Source organism: Carettochelys insculpta, chromosome 1, assembly GCF_033958435.1.
Source record: "Carettochelys insculpta isolate YL-2023 chromosome 1, ASM3395843v1, whole genome shotgun sequence".
Classification (NCBI taxonomy): Eukaryota; Metazoa; Chordata; order Testudines; family Carettochelyidae; genus Carettochelys; species Carettochelys insculpta.
In genome coordinates this window covers 292,627,973-292,644,963 of record NC_134137.1, presented here as the reverse complement: position 1 = coordinate 292,644,963, position 16,991 = coordinate 292,627,973, and the positions used below count along the sequence as shown (strand labels likewise).

Sequence of the window (16,991 nt, the reverse complement as noted above, 5' to 3'; positions counted from 1 at the left end):
GATGGGGTGAGGGAGGCAGCTTTCCTTTTATGGGCCCCAGAGGGTCCCTCCTGCTGCGGCCGCTCCGACACGTCTGGCTGGAGGGCCTTATCAAAAAGCAGCATTTTAAGCCGCATCTCCCTGTCTCTCCTTGCTCTGGCTGTTAATTTAGCACAGAAGGAGCATTTCTGTGCAACATGGGACTCCCCAAGGCACCTTATGCATAGACTGTGCCCATCGGACGCTGGCATCGCCTCTCGGCAGGACTCACATTTTTTAAATCCTGAGGAGGACATTGTTGGTGAGTCTTTCAGTTGTTAAACGGGTACTTAGCACCTTCTCTGTGCTGTTTTCCCCTTCCGATGGCCTGCCGCAGCAGGAGGGCTGATGGCCCTATGCTCCTGGCCTCCAGCGCCTGTTACTGGGACTGGATTGAAGCTGTCCCGCTTGTAGTTTGTTTGTTGCTTTTGTTTTTTTTTTTTGTTTTTTTTGCAAAAATAACAACCGGCTAACTTGCAGTAGCCTAAGTACTTGAAAAACTTTAAAGAAAAACAGTTAAAGTCATTGAATACGCTACTTGGCCTTAGCCTAGTTCGGATTCTGTCTGCAGCCGACGGCGGTTAAGAGGAACTGGCGGGGACCGGATCGCGCACATGGCCAGGAGCGCGCAAGGGAGCGGCGCACGCCGGCGCATGCGCGGTCCGGCAGAAACTGCTTGGAAGATCCGATCTGCGGCGCCGGGCAAGCCCGACACCTATTGTGGAGCACCCATGGGGACACTCGAAGAAGAAAAAGAATTTCTCAAATGCTTGCAAAAGGATATATCAAAATTTGAGCAACTCATAGCTGCAGGAAATGCTAAAAGGCTTCATGCAGCAGGACAAGAAATATGCATAAATATTTCCAACTGCAATAAATTAGATTAACTGTATTTTATATTTCAGCAGGAAAATTTCTACAGCCCTTGCAGCAGTAGCTTGGTTTTTTTACAGCATGAAAAAAACATTATAGCTACTGTTTTGCTGTCTATAAAAGGATAGGAAAAGATTCCTCCTCCTAAGAGTGATTGTCTAAAAATACTTTCTCTGAGAGGTAGAGTAGTATTAAAAAAATTAAGAGCCCAATCCTGCACTGCTTGTGTACCAAAACTTGCTTTGCATCCAATGGTGATTTTGGATACACAAGGATTAGAGCAACTGCTCCTAAGTCAGTCATTGCAACACAAGAATCTATTATAGTTTCCTTAAAGTGATACCATTGCCAATGTGAATTTGAATTTATGTATCACATGGTGCTGGTTTCCAGGACATGCATACTCCCTCCTTTAAAGCAAAAATTGAAGACTGAGAGGGAGCCTCACCCTTGAAAGACTGGGAGATGGTATGACCAAATTTTGGGCATCCTTCAAACACACAATATTGCATACAGCAGCAATGTTTTTAACGGAAACACAGACAGCCTTTTTAGATGTCAATAAATACATTCTGTGTTGTGTTTCATTGCTCTCTGTTGGAATGCATGAGTGCCACCTTGAGACACTCACAGAAAGCAAGTTGTACAGTGGCGTCTCAACATTTGCAAGGGTTCTGTGTTGATAACCCTTGCAAATGTTGAATTTTGCGAATACGGCAGCCACTCCTTGCCTGGAGCCCTGCTACTGGGGCCCCTGCCCAGCGCCCTGGAGAAGTGTTGGCTGCTAGTGCTCCCTGCCCCGTGACCCTGAGGAAGTGGCAGATGCTGGTGCTCCCTGCCCTGGAGCCCTGGGAAGTGGCAGTCACTGATGCTCCCTGCCCTGCTGCCCTGGGAAGCGGCAGCTGCGAGAAGCGGCAGCTCCCAGTACTCCCTGCTCCGGGAAGTGGCAGATGCAAGAAGTGGCAGCCGCTGGTGCTCTCTGCCCCGGGAAGCAGCAGCTGCTGGTGCTCCCTGCCTTGGAGTTCTGGGGAAGTGGCCGGTCGTGAATAATTGAATTTGCGAATCTTAAGTTTGCCAATGTTGAGACCTTACTGTGTACCTTGGGAACCTTGGTGAGCAAAGCTTTTAAGACCATGAATGTCATAACTCCTGATGTTCCTTTGAGCCCAAAGAAAAACTGAAAATGAAAATCACATCACTACATGTAATTGATCAATCTTCTTGCGCTTGCATGTCTCAGGCAGCCTACTTAAGAACCAATACATAAAGTAACATGCACACACACTTTTGAATTGTAAATGATCCCTGCCAGATGGGAGTTAATCTACAGATGTAAGTCTCATGTTGCCACAGCCCAGTGGCACAGAACTGCTTTTATTTTTAGAAAACAGCTTTGCCTGTTGTTTAACCTACTAGGGCAAATATCAAAAAGAAGTTTTGTTTTGCAGTTTACACCACCATGGTGGTAATGGTTTAAAAAAGCCAAAAAGCCAGTAATAGTGGCAAAAGTACACAAGTAAAGTGAACCGTATATATTTCTATCCCAGTTCTACCGTTAAAGCACAAGGCTGCCTTACCAGTTGTGAGCATACCCATAATAATATACAACATTGCCACCTAGCTCATATATAGTACTTTTCTATAGTATATAGTTTTCATAAATATAGTAGAGCTTCACATCCTGCCTCTCTATTTCATTTTCTGTACGCTGCCTGCCCTCAGAGAGGCCCAGCCTCCATTCTGATCCTAAGATACTGCTGCTAGCTCATTCAGCTCCACGTGATACTTGGGAGCTGGAAGCAAGACTTCTGTAACCACTCGAAGTTAGATAAAGGCCTGGGCAGAAAAATAAGATGAAGACACCCCTACCTGAGGTACCTAAATTTTGAGTCCATTCACATACAGCTAATAGGGTGTTTGCTTATTCCCATACCATCTTACCTCCCATTGTAGGTGGGGGAGGAATGGGTGGAATCTTGCACACACATCCCTGCTCACCTTCTGTCTATTCACTGGCAAGAATAGCCGAGTTGGTCTGCAGGGGTGTTGAGTTTGCTGTGGGTACAGTCTAATCAGTACTGCCCTGGATACAGAGAAATGCCAGGAGAATTTCTGTGGCTCCACCTAAAGCCACAATCAAGCCCCAAGTCAGCCTTGTAACTAAATTTAAGCCGTTTTTGTACTGAGCTATGTCTACACTACAGCCTGTGTTGGCATAATCTACAATGCTTAGTGGCGAGAGCCCCCCCACTTGCATGACACGAGTTAGAGATGTAAGTGCTCCTGCGCACAGTGCTTTGTTGGCAGGAGAGTTTCGCCCACCGACATAGCTTCTGTTGCTCATGTCTTCACCAGACACAGTGCAGCAGTGGCAGCACAGCCACAGTGCCGTACGCCTACATGTGGCCATTGTGTCACCAGAAACATCCCCCCTTTCCTCCAAATGTGATGTCTGAAAAAGATTACATAACAGGTTATTAAAACGGTTGTTAAAAATGGATGATTTCACACTGATGAGAGGTAAAGTTTAAAGGAAACACTTACTTCTTTGAGAGCAGCAGGAATTTTTTTCTGTTTTCTCCCTGACGGAATACTATGCAACACTGTAGACAAGGCACTGGATGGAGATTTATGGTTCACTGGGGAGCCACTTTTAGGAGTGAACTGGTTATCTAAAGCGTACACAACATGCACAATGCTTTTATGTTGCAGAAGACTAACATATGCATATCAAAACAGAAAAGCAATCATGTAGCATTTTAAGGACTAACAAAATAATGTCACTATTAACATAGGCACAGTGTTTCTTATAAAAAGTTTTAAACATAGCTATATCTTTTGTTCAGTGCAAGGTAATTAAAAAAAACCAGTTCATCTCTGAAATACGACATAACATATTCTATTTCCTAAGCATATCAAACGAAAGGAATTTTGCTTCTCAGTACTGCCAAATCAGAAAGTTAAAAAAAATCACAAGTCAGAGCCCCAAAAAAATCACAAGATTGGACCAAGAAAATCACGGTGTTAATTGAAAAAAAAGTATAAATCCTGTTTTTGAGCATGCCTTTCACACTCCCAGTGTGTACAAGACAATTACAGGTGAAAACTCAACCTTAACACACACAAAATGCAGGCCCCAACTGCCCTGTGTCTCTGGCTCCTGACTCTTCCATGCTACCCAAAAACCCTATGGCAAGGGCTTCTGCTGCTCCCCACTCCCTACCATTGAGGTCCTGCAGTCCCCAATTTCCTGAGCTGAAGTTATCCGCCCAAAATGCAGCCCTCCTGCGCCCCCGTCTCCTTAGCAAGGTCCTCCAGCTTCTCAGGCCCTTTCTCCTCTATTCTGCTGGCAGACATCAGTAATGGCTCCCTGTGGCCAGCCTGCAGGGGAGAAGTCAGTCTTGCAAAATTAATTCCTCCCTCCTGCCTGTGGTTGAGGGGTAATGAATATTATTAGCATGGATTATGTGTGTTAGGTAATGTACAAACAGAACAAAAAGGCAGTTTCTGCTGCAAAGGTCTTTCAATCTCAGTATAAGGAAAGACAATACAGATGGCTAGAGGCAGACAGATGGGGGAATAGAAGGAAAGAAGGAAACAGTACCTGTCAGCATGACAGATTGCTACTCAAGCATGGTGGGAGGTGATAGGGTGCTCTGCTGTGCTGCCTCTGCTCCGGGGCTGTGACACAACTCAGGATGCAAAGGGCATGCCAGTGTACCAGTCAACTGCTACAGCTACCTGCTATACAGCATCCACCAGCAGCTGAAGGTAGAAATTGCAGGTGGGCCAGGCAAAGTTCCTAAGAAGCCTCTGCTTTACCACAAGAACCCTGGAAAATTCACCTACAAATCACAATACTCATGCTACTACTGCAAACACCACCACTGGTCTTTGGATCCAAGACGAAGGATTGGCCAGGGGTTAGGTGCTAGCCTGGCATTTGGGAAACCTGTATTCAGTTCCCTACTCGGCCATAGACCTCTGGTGTAACCTTGGGCAAGTCACTCAGAAGCTCTGTAAGACAGGTTGTCACTAGTACTTCCTGATCTCATGGGGATGCTGGGAAGATAAATGCAATAAGCATTGAGATGTGCAGATACTATGGAAATGGAGGTTGTATAATTACCAGACCAAGATGGATGTGTTAATTTTTTTTTCCTCTACCTTGTTTCTGTAGTTCTTTGAAGCAATGATCACATACTCTTGCTGGCTGGTTTTTCATGTAGTCTAAGCCATGTTTATTTGTGGAACATGCTTGGCAGACAATCTGAAAACATGTAAAGCATTATTATACAGGATGCACAATCACATATACACCAATCCCTTCAAGATTTAAATCTGCATTTCACTAAACCCACGCTGTTCAGCCCCAGACAAGCCTCACTATTATGACAGCAGGGCCTGGATGGAGATGCATGCTAATTCACAGGGATGTTCCACACAAAATACTCTTTCCAGAAATTATTTTACGTAACTGACAATATTCTGTAGTTACATAATTTTTTGATTTTTGTACAAAATATTTCATCATAAATAAAAATCTGAGAAAGGGGGCGGGGGCTGAAACTACTGGATTAATGAGAACTATCAAATGTTTAGATGACTGAAGTGTAAACTAACACATTGTTACTGTACTGTCAATCTCATCTAGAAGTTTATTAAACTCACTCAGTTTCTAAAGCCTCGTATTTTTAGATAATCACAATGTCCAGCTAGTTATGTTATCCTCTCATCTCTGTGATGGAGAAACTGATGTATTTCAACTACAATGAATACCGCACTCCCATCTGACTAAGAATTAAAATGTGAAGTATTCCAGTACAGCAATGAAATATATAATACAGTTTTCTATACTTTAATGGGTATGCATTTTTTGGAAGTCCCTCAAAACTGTTTCAACTGTAACTCACAAGGAATGAAAAATATATTTCAAATATGTCAAGTTAATTTTCTTTGTTTGCATTGTACTTTGGAAGGAATGAGGAACATATGCTATTTTGTCCTCCTAAATGTAAAACATGGCAAGAAGATCTAAACAGGTTTCACTAGAGCAGTAGTTTATAACACTATTTTATACTGTAAATATTCTTATTTTCAGGTAACGTATAATGTTTTCTCAACATAGCAATATTGCTAATGTGTTTTAATGCAATCAAATTCCCGCTATAGTGAAACAGAAACCTTGACCGACTCTTGCAAAAGAAGGACATTACAAGATCACTCAACCTTTCCACACGCCCTGCAGTGATGTCTTCTCCAGGTTAGCGTGAATTCACTGGTACAGATCATACACATAGTGGCTCTTGTGTCAGGAACCCAGATAGGAGCCTTTGATCCGAGAGGACTATCTGCTTCCTCCTCTGGATCTGCCTGAAAAAATGGAGTTGCAGCTCCATTAAATTACAAGCAGCAATGTACTTTTCAGCAGTGAATTACCAAGGCTAAATACAAATATAGTACTGTATTGAAGCCTGGGGGGAGGGACAGCTCAGTGGTGACAGCATTGGCCTTTTAAACCCAGGGTTGTGAGCTCAATCCTTGCAGGGGCCTTTCCAGGGTCTGATGCAAGTTAGATTTTAAAGAAATCCATCAGGAATGGTGACAGGTCCTGCTGTGAGTGCAGGGGACTCAGTTCAATGACCTCTCGAGGTGCCTTCCAGCTCTATAGGTGTGTCTACACTACAAAGAAATTTCCAAATGGGGAACATTGAAAAACAAAATCGAAATAGCGTGGCTACACACACAAAATGGATCGCTGCACTGATCTGTTATTTCGAAAGAACACCCTCCATTTTTCGAAAGAGCGTCCACACAGAAAATGGGCTATTTCGAAATAAGCAGCCGGGAAACATTACGCACGGGGTCACATGGCTGACAAGCCCTTCCAGGTCACATAGCCAGCAGTGCCCTTAAAAGGCCCCTCCCAAACACTTCCGCCCCGCGCACACACGCAGCCCAGCAGAGCAGTACACAGCACTGCGTGGACTGTGCACCAAGAACCTAGAGGAGAATGAAGCAGCAGCAGCTGCCAGAGTCCGATGCTGGCACCGTCACCAGGACCCAGGCGGTCATCGCCACCCTGGACGTGGTGGATGCCCTGGAGCCCACATTCCCACCCACAGGGGTCCTGCAGGCCCTGAAAGGGGGCAACCGCTGCTCCCCATCCCCCATCCCCCCACAGCACCTCTGGAACCACCCCAGCAGTGGGGACTGGTGCGAGAGGCTGGTACTGGGCCAGCGGGACGACGAAAGGTGGCTCGCAAACTTCAGGATGACGAGGCACACATTCATGGAGCTGTGTCAGTGGCTCTCACCCGCCCTGCAGCACGTGGACACCTGCAAGCGGCCTGCGCTCCCAGTTGAGAATCATAGAATCATAGAAGAGTAGGACTGGAAGGGACCTCGAGAGGCCATCGAGTCCAGCCCCCTACCCTCATGGCAGGACCAAGCATTTTCTAGACCATCACTGAAAGCCATCTATCTAACCTCTTGTTAAATAGCTCCAGTGATGGAGATTCTACCACCGCCCTTGGCAATTCGTTCCAGTGTTTGATCACCCTGACAGTTAGGAACTTTTTCCTAATGTCCAACCTGAACCTCCCCTGCTGCAATTTCAGTCCATTGCCTCTTGTTCTATCCTCAGAGGCAAGGAAGAACAAGTTCCCTCCCTCTGCCTTATGACACCCTTTTAAATACCTGAAAACTGCTATCATGTCCCCGCTCAATCTTCTCTTTTCCAAACTAAACAGAAGCGTGTGGGGATCGCCCTGGGGAAGCTGGCCACCCCCGACAGCCATTGGTCAGTGGGGCACCAATACAGGGTGGGCAGGGCCACCATGGGAGCCGTCCTCCTGGAGGTAAGTCAGACAAGGGCCCCACACCCTCCCCAGGAAGGGCCAGGGGGCCCCTAGTGGGGAGGGCTGCAGGGGCAGGGGGGCCCCCCCGATGTGCAGGCCCATATGTTGGTGCCTCCCTACAGGTGGTCCAGGCCATCAACCGCCACCTCCTGCGCAGGGTCGTCCACCTCGGCAACCTGGATGACACCATGGCGGGATTCGCAGCCCTCGGATTCCCCAACTGCTTTGGCGTGCTCGATGGCACGCACAATGCGATCCGCGCCCCAGACCATAGTGAAGGACGCTATATAAACCACTAGGGGTACCACTCAGTGGTGCTCCAAGCACTCGTTGATGCCCGGGGCCAGTTTAGCAACATATGCGTTGGCTGGTCCGGTCGAGCCCATGATGCCCAGGTATTCCGCAACTCCTGGCTGGGGCGGAGCATGGAGGAGGGCACCTACATCCCTGCCTGGGAGCTCCCTGTAAGGGAGACAACAATGCCACCCTGTATAGTGGCCGATGGGGTGTACCCATTAAAGCCGTGGCTGATGCGCCCCTACACTGGGCACACCACCGCCAGCCAGGACGTTTTTAATGGCCGCTTGAACCAGGCATGCAACACTGTTGAGTGGGCCTTCGGACGCTTGAAGGGGCGTTTCCGATGCCCCAACGCGCAGCTGGACATCAGCCTGCCAAACGTCCCTGGGGTGGTCGCGGCCTGTTGCACGCTGCACAATTTGGCGGAGGGAAAGCAGGAGTGCTACATGCCCTGGTGGGCTGCGGACTGCAGCCCTGGCTATGAGCAGCCACCCACAGCCCTGTGCCGCCAGGCACATCATGAAGAGGTTAGGGTCCGGGAAGCCCTCCAAGTGACAGCCACACTGACCACCACCTGGCAAATGGCTCACACCCACTCTGCAACATGCCCCCCGCCCCACACACACACGGGACACTCAGGTGCACGAAAGGGTTTATTAACTGTGGACTAACTATATGTAAATGAACGGCTGTTAAACAATGGCATGGGGTCTTTCTATTGGGGCTAAATATGGGGAGAACAGACGGAGAACTACATACAATGGGGCAGAGACATGCCCCCATGGCTGGGGCCACAGGCATGGGCAGGCCTAGTCCCCCACAGGGGTGGAGGAACAAGATCCCCAGTGGGTACAAGTGTCCCTGCTGCCCCTGGTGGGGGGGGCCCTGTCGGGGCTGGAAGGATGGGGATCCCCATCAGGGGCTGGGTGAAGGTGGGGCAGGGGGGCCGGGGAGGGGATCCCCCTCCTGGCTGGCACTGGCGACCAGCCAGTTGGCCAGGGAAAGATGAGCGGATGGGCTGAGGGTGGGTGGGCTGAGGGCAATGTGTTTGGGGGCAGCAGTGGGAGTGGGTTCAGGGGCAGTGGGGGTGGGGGAGACTGGGGGGCCAGCCGTCAGAGGGCTGCGACTGCCTTGGACCAGACCTCCCTGCGCAGCCACTCCCGGAGCACGGTGGTCTGCTCCCAGATGGCTGTGGTGTAGGCCTCCGCCTCCTCCAGGGGGTCATAGTGCCGCCAGCATTGGGCCGTCCAGGTCCAGCCAGGCGGCAGCCGGGACAATGGGGAGGAGGGCTCTCCAGCTCCGTCCAATGGCGGCACCGGTGTGGTCTGGCCCTCAGAGGATGATGCTGTGGAGACACAAGGGGAAAGTGGCCACCCATCAGTGCTGTCACCCAGGCCCAGAGTCTCCACTTGCGCCATACCCCCAGGTGGTGCCTCCCCTGCCGACCCTCCTTGGGGCTCCCGTGTGCCTGCCGGGACCTCGCCTGTGGGGCAATTGCTGGCTGCAGCCTGGCCCACGCATCCCTCCCCGGTTGGGCAGGCTAGGGTACTGTCAATGGGTGCAGGTGCTGGATGGTGCCGTGCTTGGGTCTGGGATGGGGCAGGGTACCGTCTGATAGGCCCCCCCACCCAGGCTACCCAATCCACCTGTCACCTACCTGGGCCTCTGGAGAACAGGTCCGGGTACATCGGCCTCGAAGGCACCTGGCTGGAGGTCCCAGAGCTCACTGCAATGACTAATGGGCTCCCCTCCTCTGAGTCGCTCCCAGCCCCCGCAGGTGTGGTCTGGCTGGAGGGTCCCAGCGGGTCTGTCTCCCGGTCGGTGTCTGGCCCGCATGTGCCCACCAGCACCGATGGCTCTGGGACGTCCTTCGGGCCATGGAGTTGTTGCAATGCCCGGTAGTGTGGGCACCTCGGGCCGGCCCTGGCCCCCGATCGGCTGCGGGCATCCTTGGCCCGGCTGTAGGCCTGCCAGAGCTCCTTTACTTTTGAGCTGACCTGAGCAGCCATGTGCTGGGGGTGTGCTCGCTTCCGCAGCCCCACGGACAGCCGCTCAAAGGCAGCTGCGTTGCAGGGTCTCCCTGTGCTGTGGAGCAGCACCTCCTCCTCCGCCCAGAGGCCGAGGAGGTCTTTTACCTCGGCCTCCGTCCAGGACTGTCCCCTCCTTCTCTGGCCCTGACTCTCCTCCGGCGACCCCTTGGGCGGGAAAGAGGGGGCCTCTCCTGGGGTGCCCCAGAGCTTTGGGGTCTCACCATCCTGCTGATGGGCTGGGTGGCATGTCCATCTGGCTGCTGGAGCATGTATAGGGCTGAGCTCGTTCTCCTCTAGCCCTGAGCACGCTCTCAGCTTCCTGCATGGGGTTTCCGGAGCCGTGTGGCTTTAAGGGGCTGGCCCAGGGACCATAGAGCCCCGCCAGGTCTTGCTAGCGCGTCTCCTGCGCTCCCTGGAGCCGTCGCCATGGCAGACCCACAATTTCGAAATTGCGGGCCTGGAGCGTCTACACGTGCACTATTTTGAAATTTTATTTCAAAAGGGGCTGCTCTTCCCAACCTGGGATGGGAAGAGCGGTTTCGAAATTCGGGCCCGTTTTCGCCAAAAACAATTTCAAAAGAGGCCGTTGAGCGGGTAGACGCTCCGCAGCCTCTTTCAAAACTGGGCCCGCTTTCGAAATTAATTTCAAAATAGAGTGGTAGTGTAGACATACCCTGTGAGATGTATAAAGAAAGGTTACTCACCGTAGTAACGGTGGTTCTTCGAGATGTGTCCCCGTGGGTGCTCCACATTAGGTGTCGGGCTCGCCCGGCGCCGCAGATCGGATCTTCCAAGCAGTTTCTGCCGGACCGCGCATGCGCCGGTGCGCGCCACTCCCCCGCGCGCTCCCGGCCACGTGCGCGATCCAGTCCCCGCCAGTTCCTCGACCAACCGCCTCGGATGCTCCTGCAAAACACTAAACAGAGATCCGGAGCGGGGAGGATGGGCGGGTAGTGGAGCACCCACGGGGACACATCTCGAAGAACCACCGTTACTACGGTGAGTAACCTTTCTTTCTTCTTCGAGTGTCCCCGTGGGTGCTCCACATTAGGTGACTACCCAGCAGTAACCCAAGATAGGAGGTGGGTAATCGGAGTATGTGCAGCTTGTCCCCGAGAGGACCGCTGTCGAGAGACGGGTATCCTCTTGGAATACCCTGTGAAGGGCGTGATGTTTGGCGAAGGTGTCACAGGATGACCAGGTCACCACTCTGCAAATGTCTTTTAGCGCAATGCCCTTGAAAAAGGGCTGTTGATGCTGCCACTGCCCTAGTGGAATGAGCCCTGGGCATGGCCAGGAAAGGAGTCTTTGTGAGTTTGTAGCACATTTTTATGCAAGATACGATGTGCTTCGAGATGCTCTGCGAAGAGAGACATTCTCCTTTTGATTTGGGAGCGATAGAGACTAGGAGTCTATCCATTCTCTGGAAGGACTTGGTCCTGTCTATATAGAAAGCTAGCGCCTCCTCACGTCCAGGAGGTGTAGGCGCGCCTCTTTGTCAGAGTTATGAGGCTTTGGATAAAACGAGGGTAAACAATAGGTTCGTAAGTATGAAACTCAAAGAAACTTTAGGAACAAAGGCTGGATGCAGCCGTATGGTTACCGCCTCCTTGGAAAAAACAGTGCAGGGTGGCGTTGCCATAACTGCCGCAAGCTCGCTCACCCTGCGAGCTGACGTGATTGCGAGAAGAGAGGTCGTCTTTATCATAAGGAGGCAGAGGGAAACCGTGGCCAAAGGCTCGAATGGTGGTCCCCTTTTCGCATTAAGCACCAGGTCCAAGTTCCACGGAGGTGGAAGCGGTTTCCGAGGGGGGGGTATAGGTTTACCAGCCCTTTAAGGAACCTGGTAACCATGGGATGGGGGAACACCGTGTGCCCTGTCTCTCCGCGTCCGATGCCAAAAAGGCGGCAAGGCGGACCTTAAACGAGGATAGCGAGAGTCCTCCTCTCTTGAGGTCCAGTAAATACTCTAATATCACAGCCATAGGCACCGAAAGGGGGGCTAGCTGTTTGGTAGAACACCATGCCGTAAAGCGAGTCCATTTCTGCTTGTAGGTCTTCCTGGTGGAAGTCCTCCTGCTACTTTCTAGGACTTGCTGCACTTCCTCCGTACATGTGCTCTCTAGGGAGCTGAGCCATGGATTAACCACGTTTGTAGTCGCAGACCTTGGGGGTGCGGATGCACTATGGACCCCTGGGCTTGCGTGAGCAGATCCGGCGCCACCGGAAGGGGCATCGGTGGCCAGTCCGACATGCGCAGGAGTAGGGGGAACCATTGCTGTCGATCCCACGTTGGGACTATCGGGATCATTCACGCTCCTTCCCTCCTGGCTTTCTGCAACACCTTGTGGATGAGCACTGTGGGAGGGAAAGCGTAAAGCAGGGGGCCCGTCCATGAGATCGCGAAGGCGTCCCTCAGGGACCCCCGTCCCAGTCCTGCCCTGGAGCAGAATCGTGGGCACTTCTTGTTGTGCTGAGTAGCAAACAGGTCTATCTGGGGAAAAACCCCATGCATGAAAAATAGGTTGCAGCAGATCGGGACGGATCTGCCACTCGTGCATCAGTGCGAAACGCCTGCTCAGCTGGTCTGCCTTCACATTGTGAGCGCCTGGGAAGTACGAGGCTTTCAGGGTTATATTGTTGGCGATGCAGCAGTTTCACGACCGGACTGCTTCTGCACATAAGGCACGGGACCGAGCTCCTCCTTGCCGATTTATATAAAACATGGTGGAGGTATTGTCTATACTGATCCCGACTACTTTGCCTTTTATATGGTCTCGAAAGTGTCTGCAGGCATTGAACACTGCTCTGAGCTCCAGTATATTTGTGTGCAGTGACTGCTCCGTGGAGGACCACAGCCCTTGTGTCACCTCTTCGCCCATGTGTGCTCCCCACCCTATGAGGGAGGCATCTGTAGTAAGAAAAACCAATATGTGTGGTTGGTGGAAGGGTACCCCTGTTAGCAGGTTCTCGGGGTTTACCCACCATTGCAGGGATTTGCGCACCTCTGTTGTGGGCGACGCCACCCTGTGAACAGTGTGTGCTGCCGGGTTGTATACGCTCGCCAGCCAGTGCTGCATGCTGCGCATGTGTAACCTGGCGTTCTGTTCTACGAACGTCGCTGCTGCCATGTGGCCCAGCAGCTGTAAGCACGTCAGAACCAGCACCGTAGGGCTGAAGGTGAAGACTTGCACGAGGGAGCCGACGGCCCGAAAGTGAGTCTCTGGTAGATACGCCCTCGCTGTAATAGAATTTATGCGTGCCCCTACGAACTCTATGTCCTGCGTGGGGTCTATCTTTGATTTTGTCAGATTGATAACCAGGCCGAGCGAAGAGAACGTGCCTGCTGTGACGCATATTATACGTAGTACCTCCTCCTTCGAGGCCCCTTTGAGTAGGCAGTCATCCAGATACTGGAATATAAATACCCCCTGTCTGTGCAGGTAGGCTGACACCACTGCCAAGGGCTTGGTGAAGACTCTGGGGGCCGAGGAGAGGCCAAACGGTAGGACCTTGTATTGAAAATGTTCTTTGCCTACCATGAGAAACCAGAGGAATCGCAGGTGAGCCGGATGAATAGTTATGTGAAAATACACGTCTTATAAGTCGAGGGCTGCGAACCAATCTCCATCGTCTAGTGCCGTAAGGATGGAGGCGATTGTGATCATTCGAAAGCGTTGCTTGCGCAGGTACCGGTTGAGGCCTCGAAAATCTAAGATGGACCTCCCACCTCCTGTCTTTTTCCCCGTGAGGAAGTACCTCGAGTAGAACCCTCTCCCTTGCAGTTGCTCTGGCACTCTTTCCACTGCCCCTATGAGCATGAGATGGTCTACCTCCTGCTTGAGCCTCGCCACGTGGGAGGCCTCCTGGAGGTGGGGCCTGGGTGGAGGTCATGGCGGTGGGAGCGACTGGAAGGGGATGGCGTACCCCGTGGCTATGATCTCCAGCACCGATTTGTCTGTGGTGAGCCTTTGCCACTGGTTATAGAATGGTCGGAGGCGATGGTGGAATAACCGCTTCGGATGACCTTGCGACGGTAGTGATGGCGCAGCCCTGGATCTGTGTGTCAAACCTGTGGCCTTTGGCCCTGCCCCGAGGACGCACGGCTGTGTTGGGAACGACGCCTGGGAGTTCTGTACTGCTGGTGCTGTTGATGTCGCCCTTGCTCGTAACCCCTGTGGTACTGGGGACGCTGTTGCTGAGTCCGCAACATCCAGGGCGATCTGAACTCCCGTCCTCGAGGCCGCGTAGCCTTCTTGCATGATGGCCTTGAGCACTGGTTTCTTGCCCTCTGGAAGCGAGTCCATGAGGGAGGTTAACCTAATGTGGTTATCGAAATTATGGTTCGCTAGATGCGCTGCGTAATTTGCCATTTGCAACAGTAGAGTGGAGGAGGAGTAGACCTTTCTGCCCAACAGCTCTAGCTTTTTGGTATGTTTGTCTGTTCCCCCACATTGCGACGACTCCACCACCAAGGAATTTGGTTGTGGGTGGCTGAACAGGAACTCCGTGCCCTTTGTCGGCACGAAGTTTTTTTTTTTTTTTTTTTTTTTTTCGCTCTCTTGTGGACAGGCGGAATAGTCGCAGGAGTCTGCCATATCATAGTGGCAGACTCCAAGATTGCGTCATCAAGCGGTATTGCTATTTTGGAGGAGGCCGGAGGTCTCAGATTTTTGAGGAGCTTATGGTGTTTCTCTTGCACCTTAGCTGTCTGGATGCCTTGCGTGAAGGCCACCCTCGTAAAACAGCTCTTCGAACTGTTTGAGATCGTCCGGAGGATGGATGTCCCCCGGGGCCGTAGCCTCATCCGGGGAGGAAAGCGAGGAACCGCTGGGGTACATCTCTCTGGACCCTTCCGGTTCCTGCTGGTGATGGTACACCCTCTCACTAGAGGTTTGCTAGGGAAAATCTCGGGGTTCCATAACCAGTCCCCCCTGAGATGCTTGAGTCTCTGTCCCCGGTCGCAATTGCCCTCGGGGGTACGAGATCGTTTGTGGGGATCTTTCCCTGGTAGATAGCCGATGGCGTCTATGCCCCGCGTGGTAGGGGCGACCATGGCAGTATAGGCACTGTTCTTGGGAAGGTGACCTAGACCACTCCCTTGGTGCATACCCTCTGCGTCTGGGGGAGGGCTGGAGAGAGCGATTTTGCATAATAGTCCAGCGGTTCAAACCCCAGGAAGGGTGAAGGTGGTCCCAGCCAGGGTGAGGCTGGTTGCAAAAAATGGAGAAGGGGGCTCCGGGTAGGCTAGGGGGGACCCCTGCCTTCTGGTTGGAGTCTGCAACATAAGCGGAGGGCTGTGAGAAAGCAACTCCACAGCCCTGTGCGGAGAGGGGCTGCAATGCCTCCTCTTGTGTGCAGCCTTCCCCCTCCCTTGAGGAGGTAACTCCGCCCCCTGACGTACAGGGGATCCCGGCCCCGTCTGCACCGAGCTCGGCACGCTCGAGGGCGGTGCCGCAGGTGCAGTGTCCTCCGGTGCCTGCAGGCTGCGTGCCTGCGCGCTCTGCACCGCCGGTTCCCCGGGGGTCGGTGCCGCTGCCTGCGGTGCCACCGGTACCAACGCTTGTTTAGCCGCCGCCCTGCCTGCGGTGCGGGGCGGCGGGCTGATTATCGGAGGCTGAGCCGCTTCCACGTGGCTCTCCGTGCCGCCGCCGATCAGCTGTTGCTGCGGCTGGGGGCTGCTCGCTCCTCCCGTCCCGCTCGCTATTGTTGCCGGCAGGGATCGGGCTGGGGAGACTTTCCTCCGTTTTTGCGCTGATGGGGTGAGGGAGGCAGCTTTCCTTTTATGGGCCCCGGAGGGTCCTTCCTGCTGCGGCCGCTCCGGCACGTCTGGCTGGAGGGCCTTATGAAAAGTAGTTTTAAGCCGCCGCACTGCCTGCGGTGCGGGGTGGCTGGCTGATTATCGGAGGCTGAGCCGCTTCCACGTGGCTCTCCGTGCCGCCGCCTATCAGCTGTTGCTGCGGCTGGGGGCTGCTCGCTCCTCCCGTCCCGCTCGCTGTTGCTGCCGGCAGGGATCGGGTTGGGGAGACTTTCCTCCGTTTTTGCGCTGATGGAGTGAGGGAGGCAGCTTTCCTTTTATGGGCCCCGGAGGGTCCCTCCTGCTGCGGCTGCTCCGGCACGTCTGGCTGGAGGGCCTTATCAAAAGCAGCATTTTAAGCCGCATCTCCCTGTCTCTCCTTAATCGCCTCTCGGCAGGACTCACATTTTTTAAATCCTGAAGAGGACATTGTTGGTGAGTCTTTCAGTTGTTAAGCGGGTACTTAGCACCTTCCCTGTGCTGTTTTCCCCGTCCGATGGCCTGCCGCAGCAGGAGGGCTGATGGCCCGATGCTCCTGGCCTCCGGCGCTTGTTACTGGGACTGGATTGAAGCTCTCCCGCTTGTAGTTTGTTTGTTGTTTTGTTTTGTTTTTTTTTTTTGAAAAATAACAACCGGCTAACTTGCAGTAGCCTAAGTACTGAAAAACTTTAAAGAAAAGCAGTTAAAGTCATTGAATACGCTACTTGGCCTTAGCCTAGTTCGGATTCCGTCTGCAGCCGACGGCGGTTAAGAGGAACTGGCGGGGACCGGATTGCGCATGTGGCCGGGAGCGCGCGGGGGAGTGGCGCGCACCGGTGCATGCGTGGTCCGGCAGAAACTGCTTGGAAGATCCGATCTGCGGCGCCGGGCGAGCCCGACACCTAATGTGGAGTACCCACGGGGACACTCAAAAAAGAAGAACCCTGTTTCCTAAGGATACTCCTTTCATGTAACTGGACAGTGTCTTCAAATATGGATTCTCTCCTGGTTCACCAGCAGTGTTTTCACAAGTCAGTTCTAAAACACAACACTAAAATTCCTTCATTGGATCCTACAATTCTGACAATTCCCCTCTCCACCCAACGTAGGTCGCCCATTCTGGTGTGTTCTTGC

At 52.4% G+C, this 16,991-nt stretch overlaps 1 protein-coding gene across 1 annotated transcript in view; it reads right to left on the bottom strand.

Annotated features, from left to right (window-relative positions):
- FGD6 (FYVE, RhoGEF and PH domain containing 6) overlaps positions 1-16,991 on the bottom strand; it is a 131,722-nt gene that overhangs the window by 20,418 nt on the left and 94,313 nt on the right. Inside the window, exons 16-18 of the mRNA XM_075011715.1 lie at positions 6,121-6,264; positions 5,059-5,161; positions 3,436-3,563 (exon numbers count right to left, since the gene is read on the bottom strand). Of these exons, the coding sequence (XP_074867816.1) occupies positions 3,436-3,563; positions 5,059-5,161; positions 6,121-6,264 (375 nt within the window). The remainder of the gene's footprint in view (positions 1-3,435; positions 3,564-5,058; positions 5,162-6,120; positions 6,265-16,991) is intronic.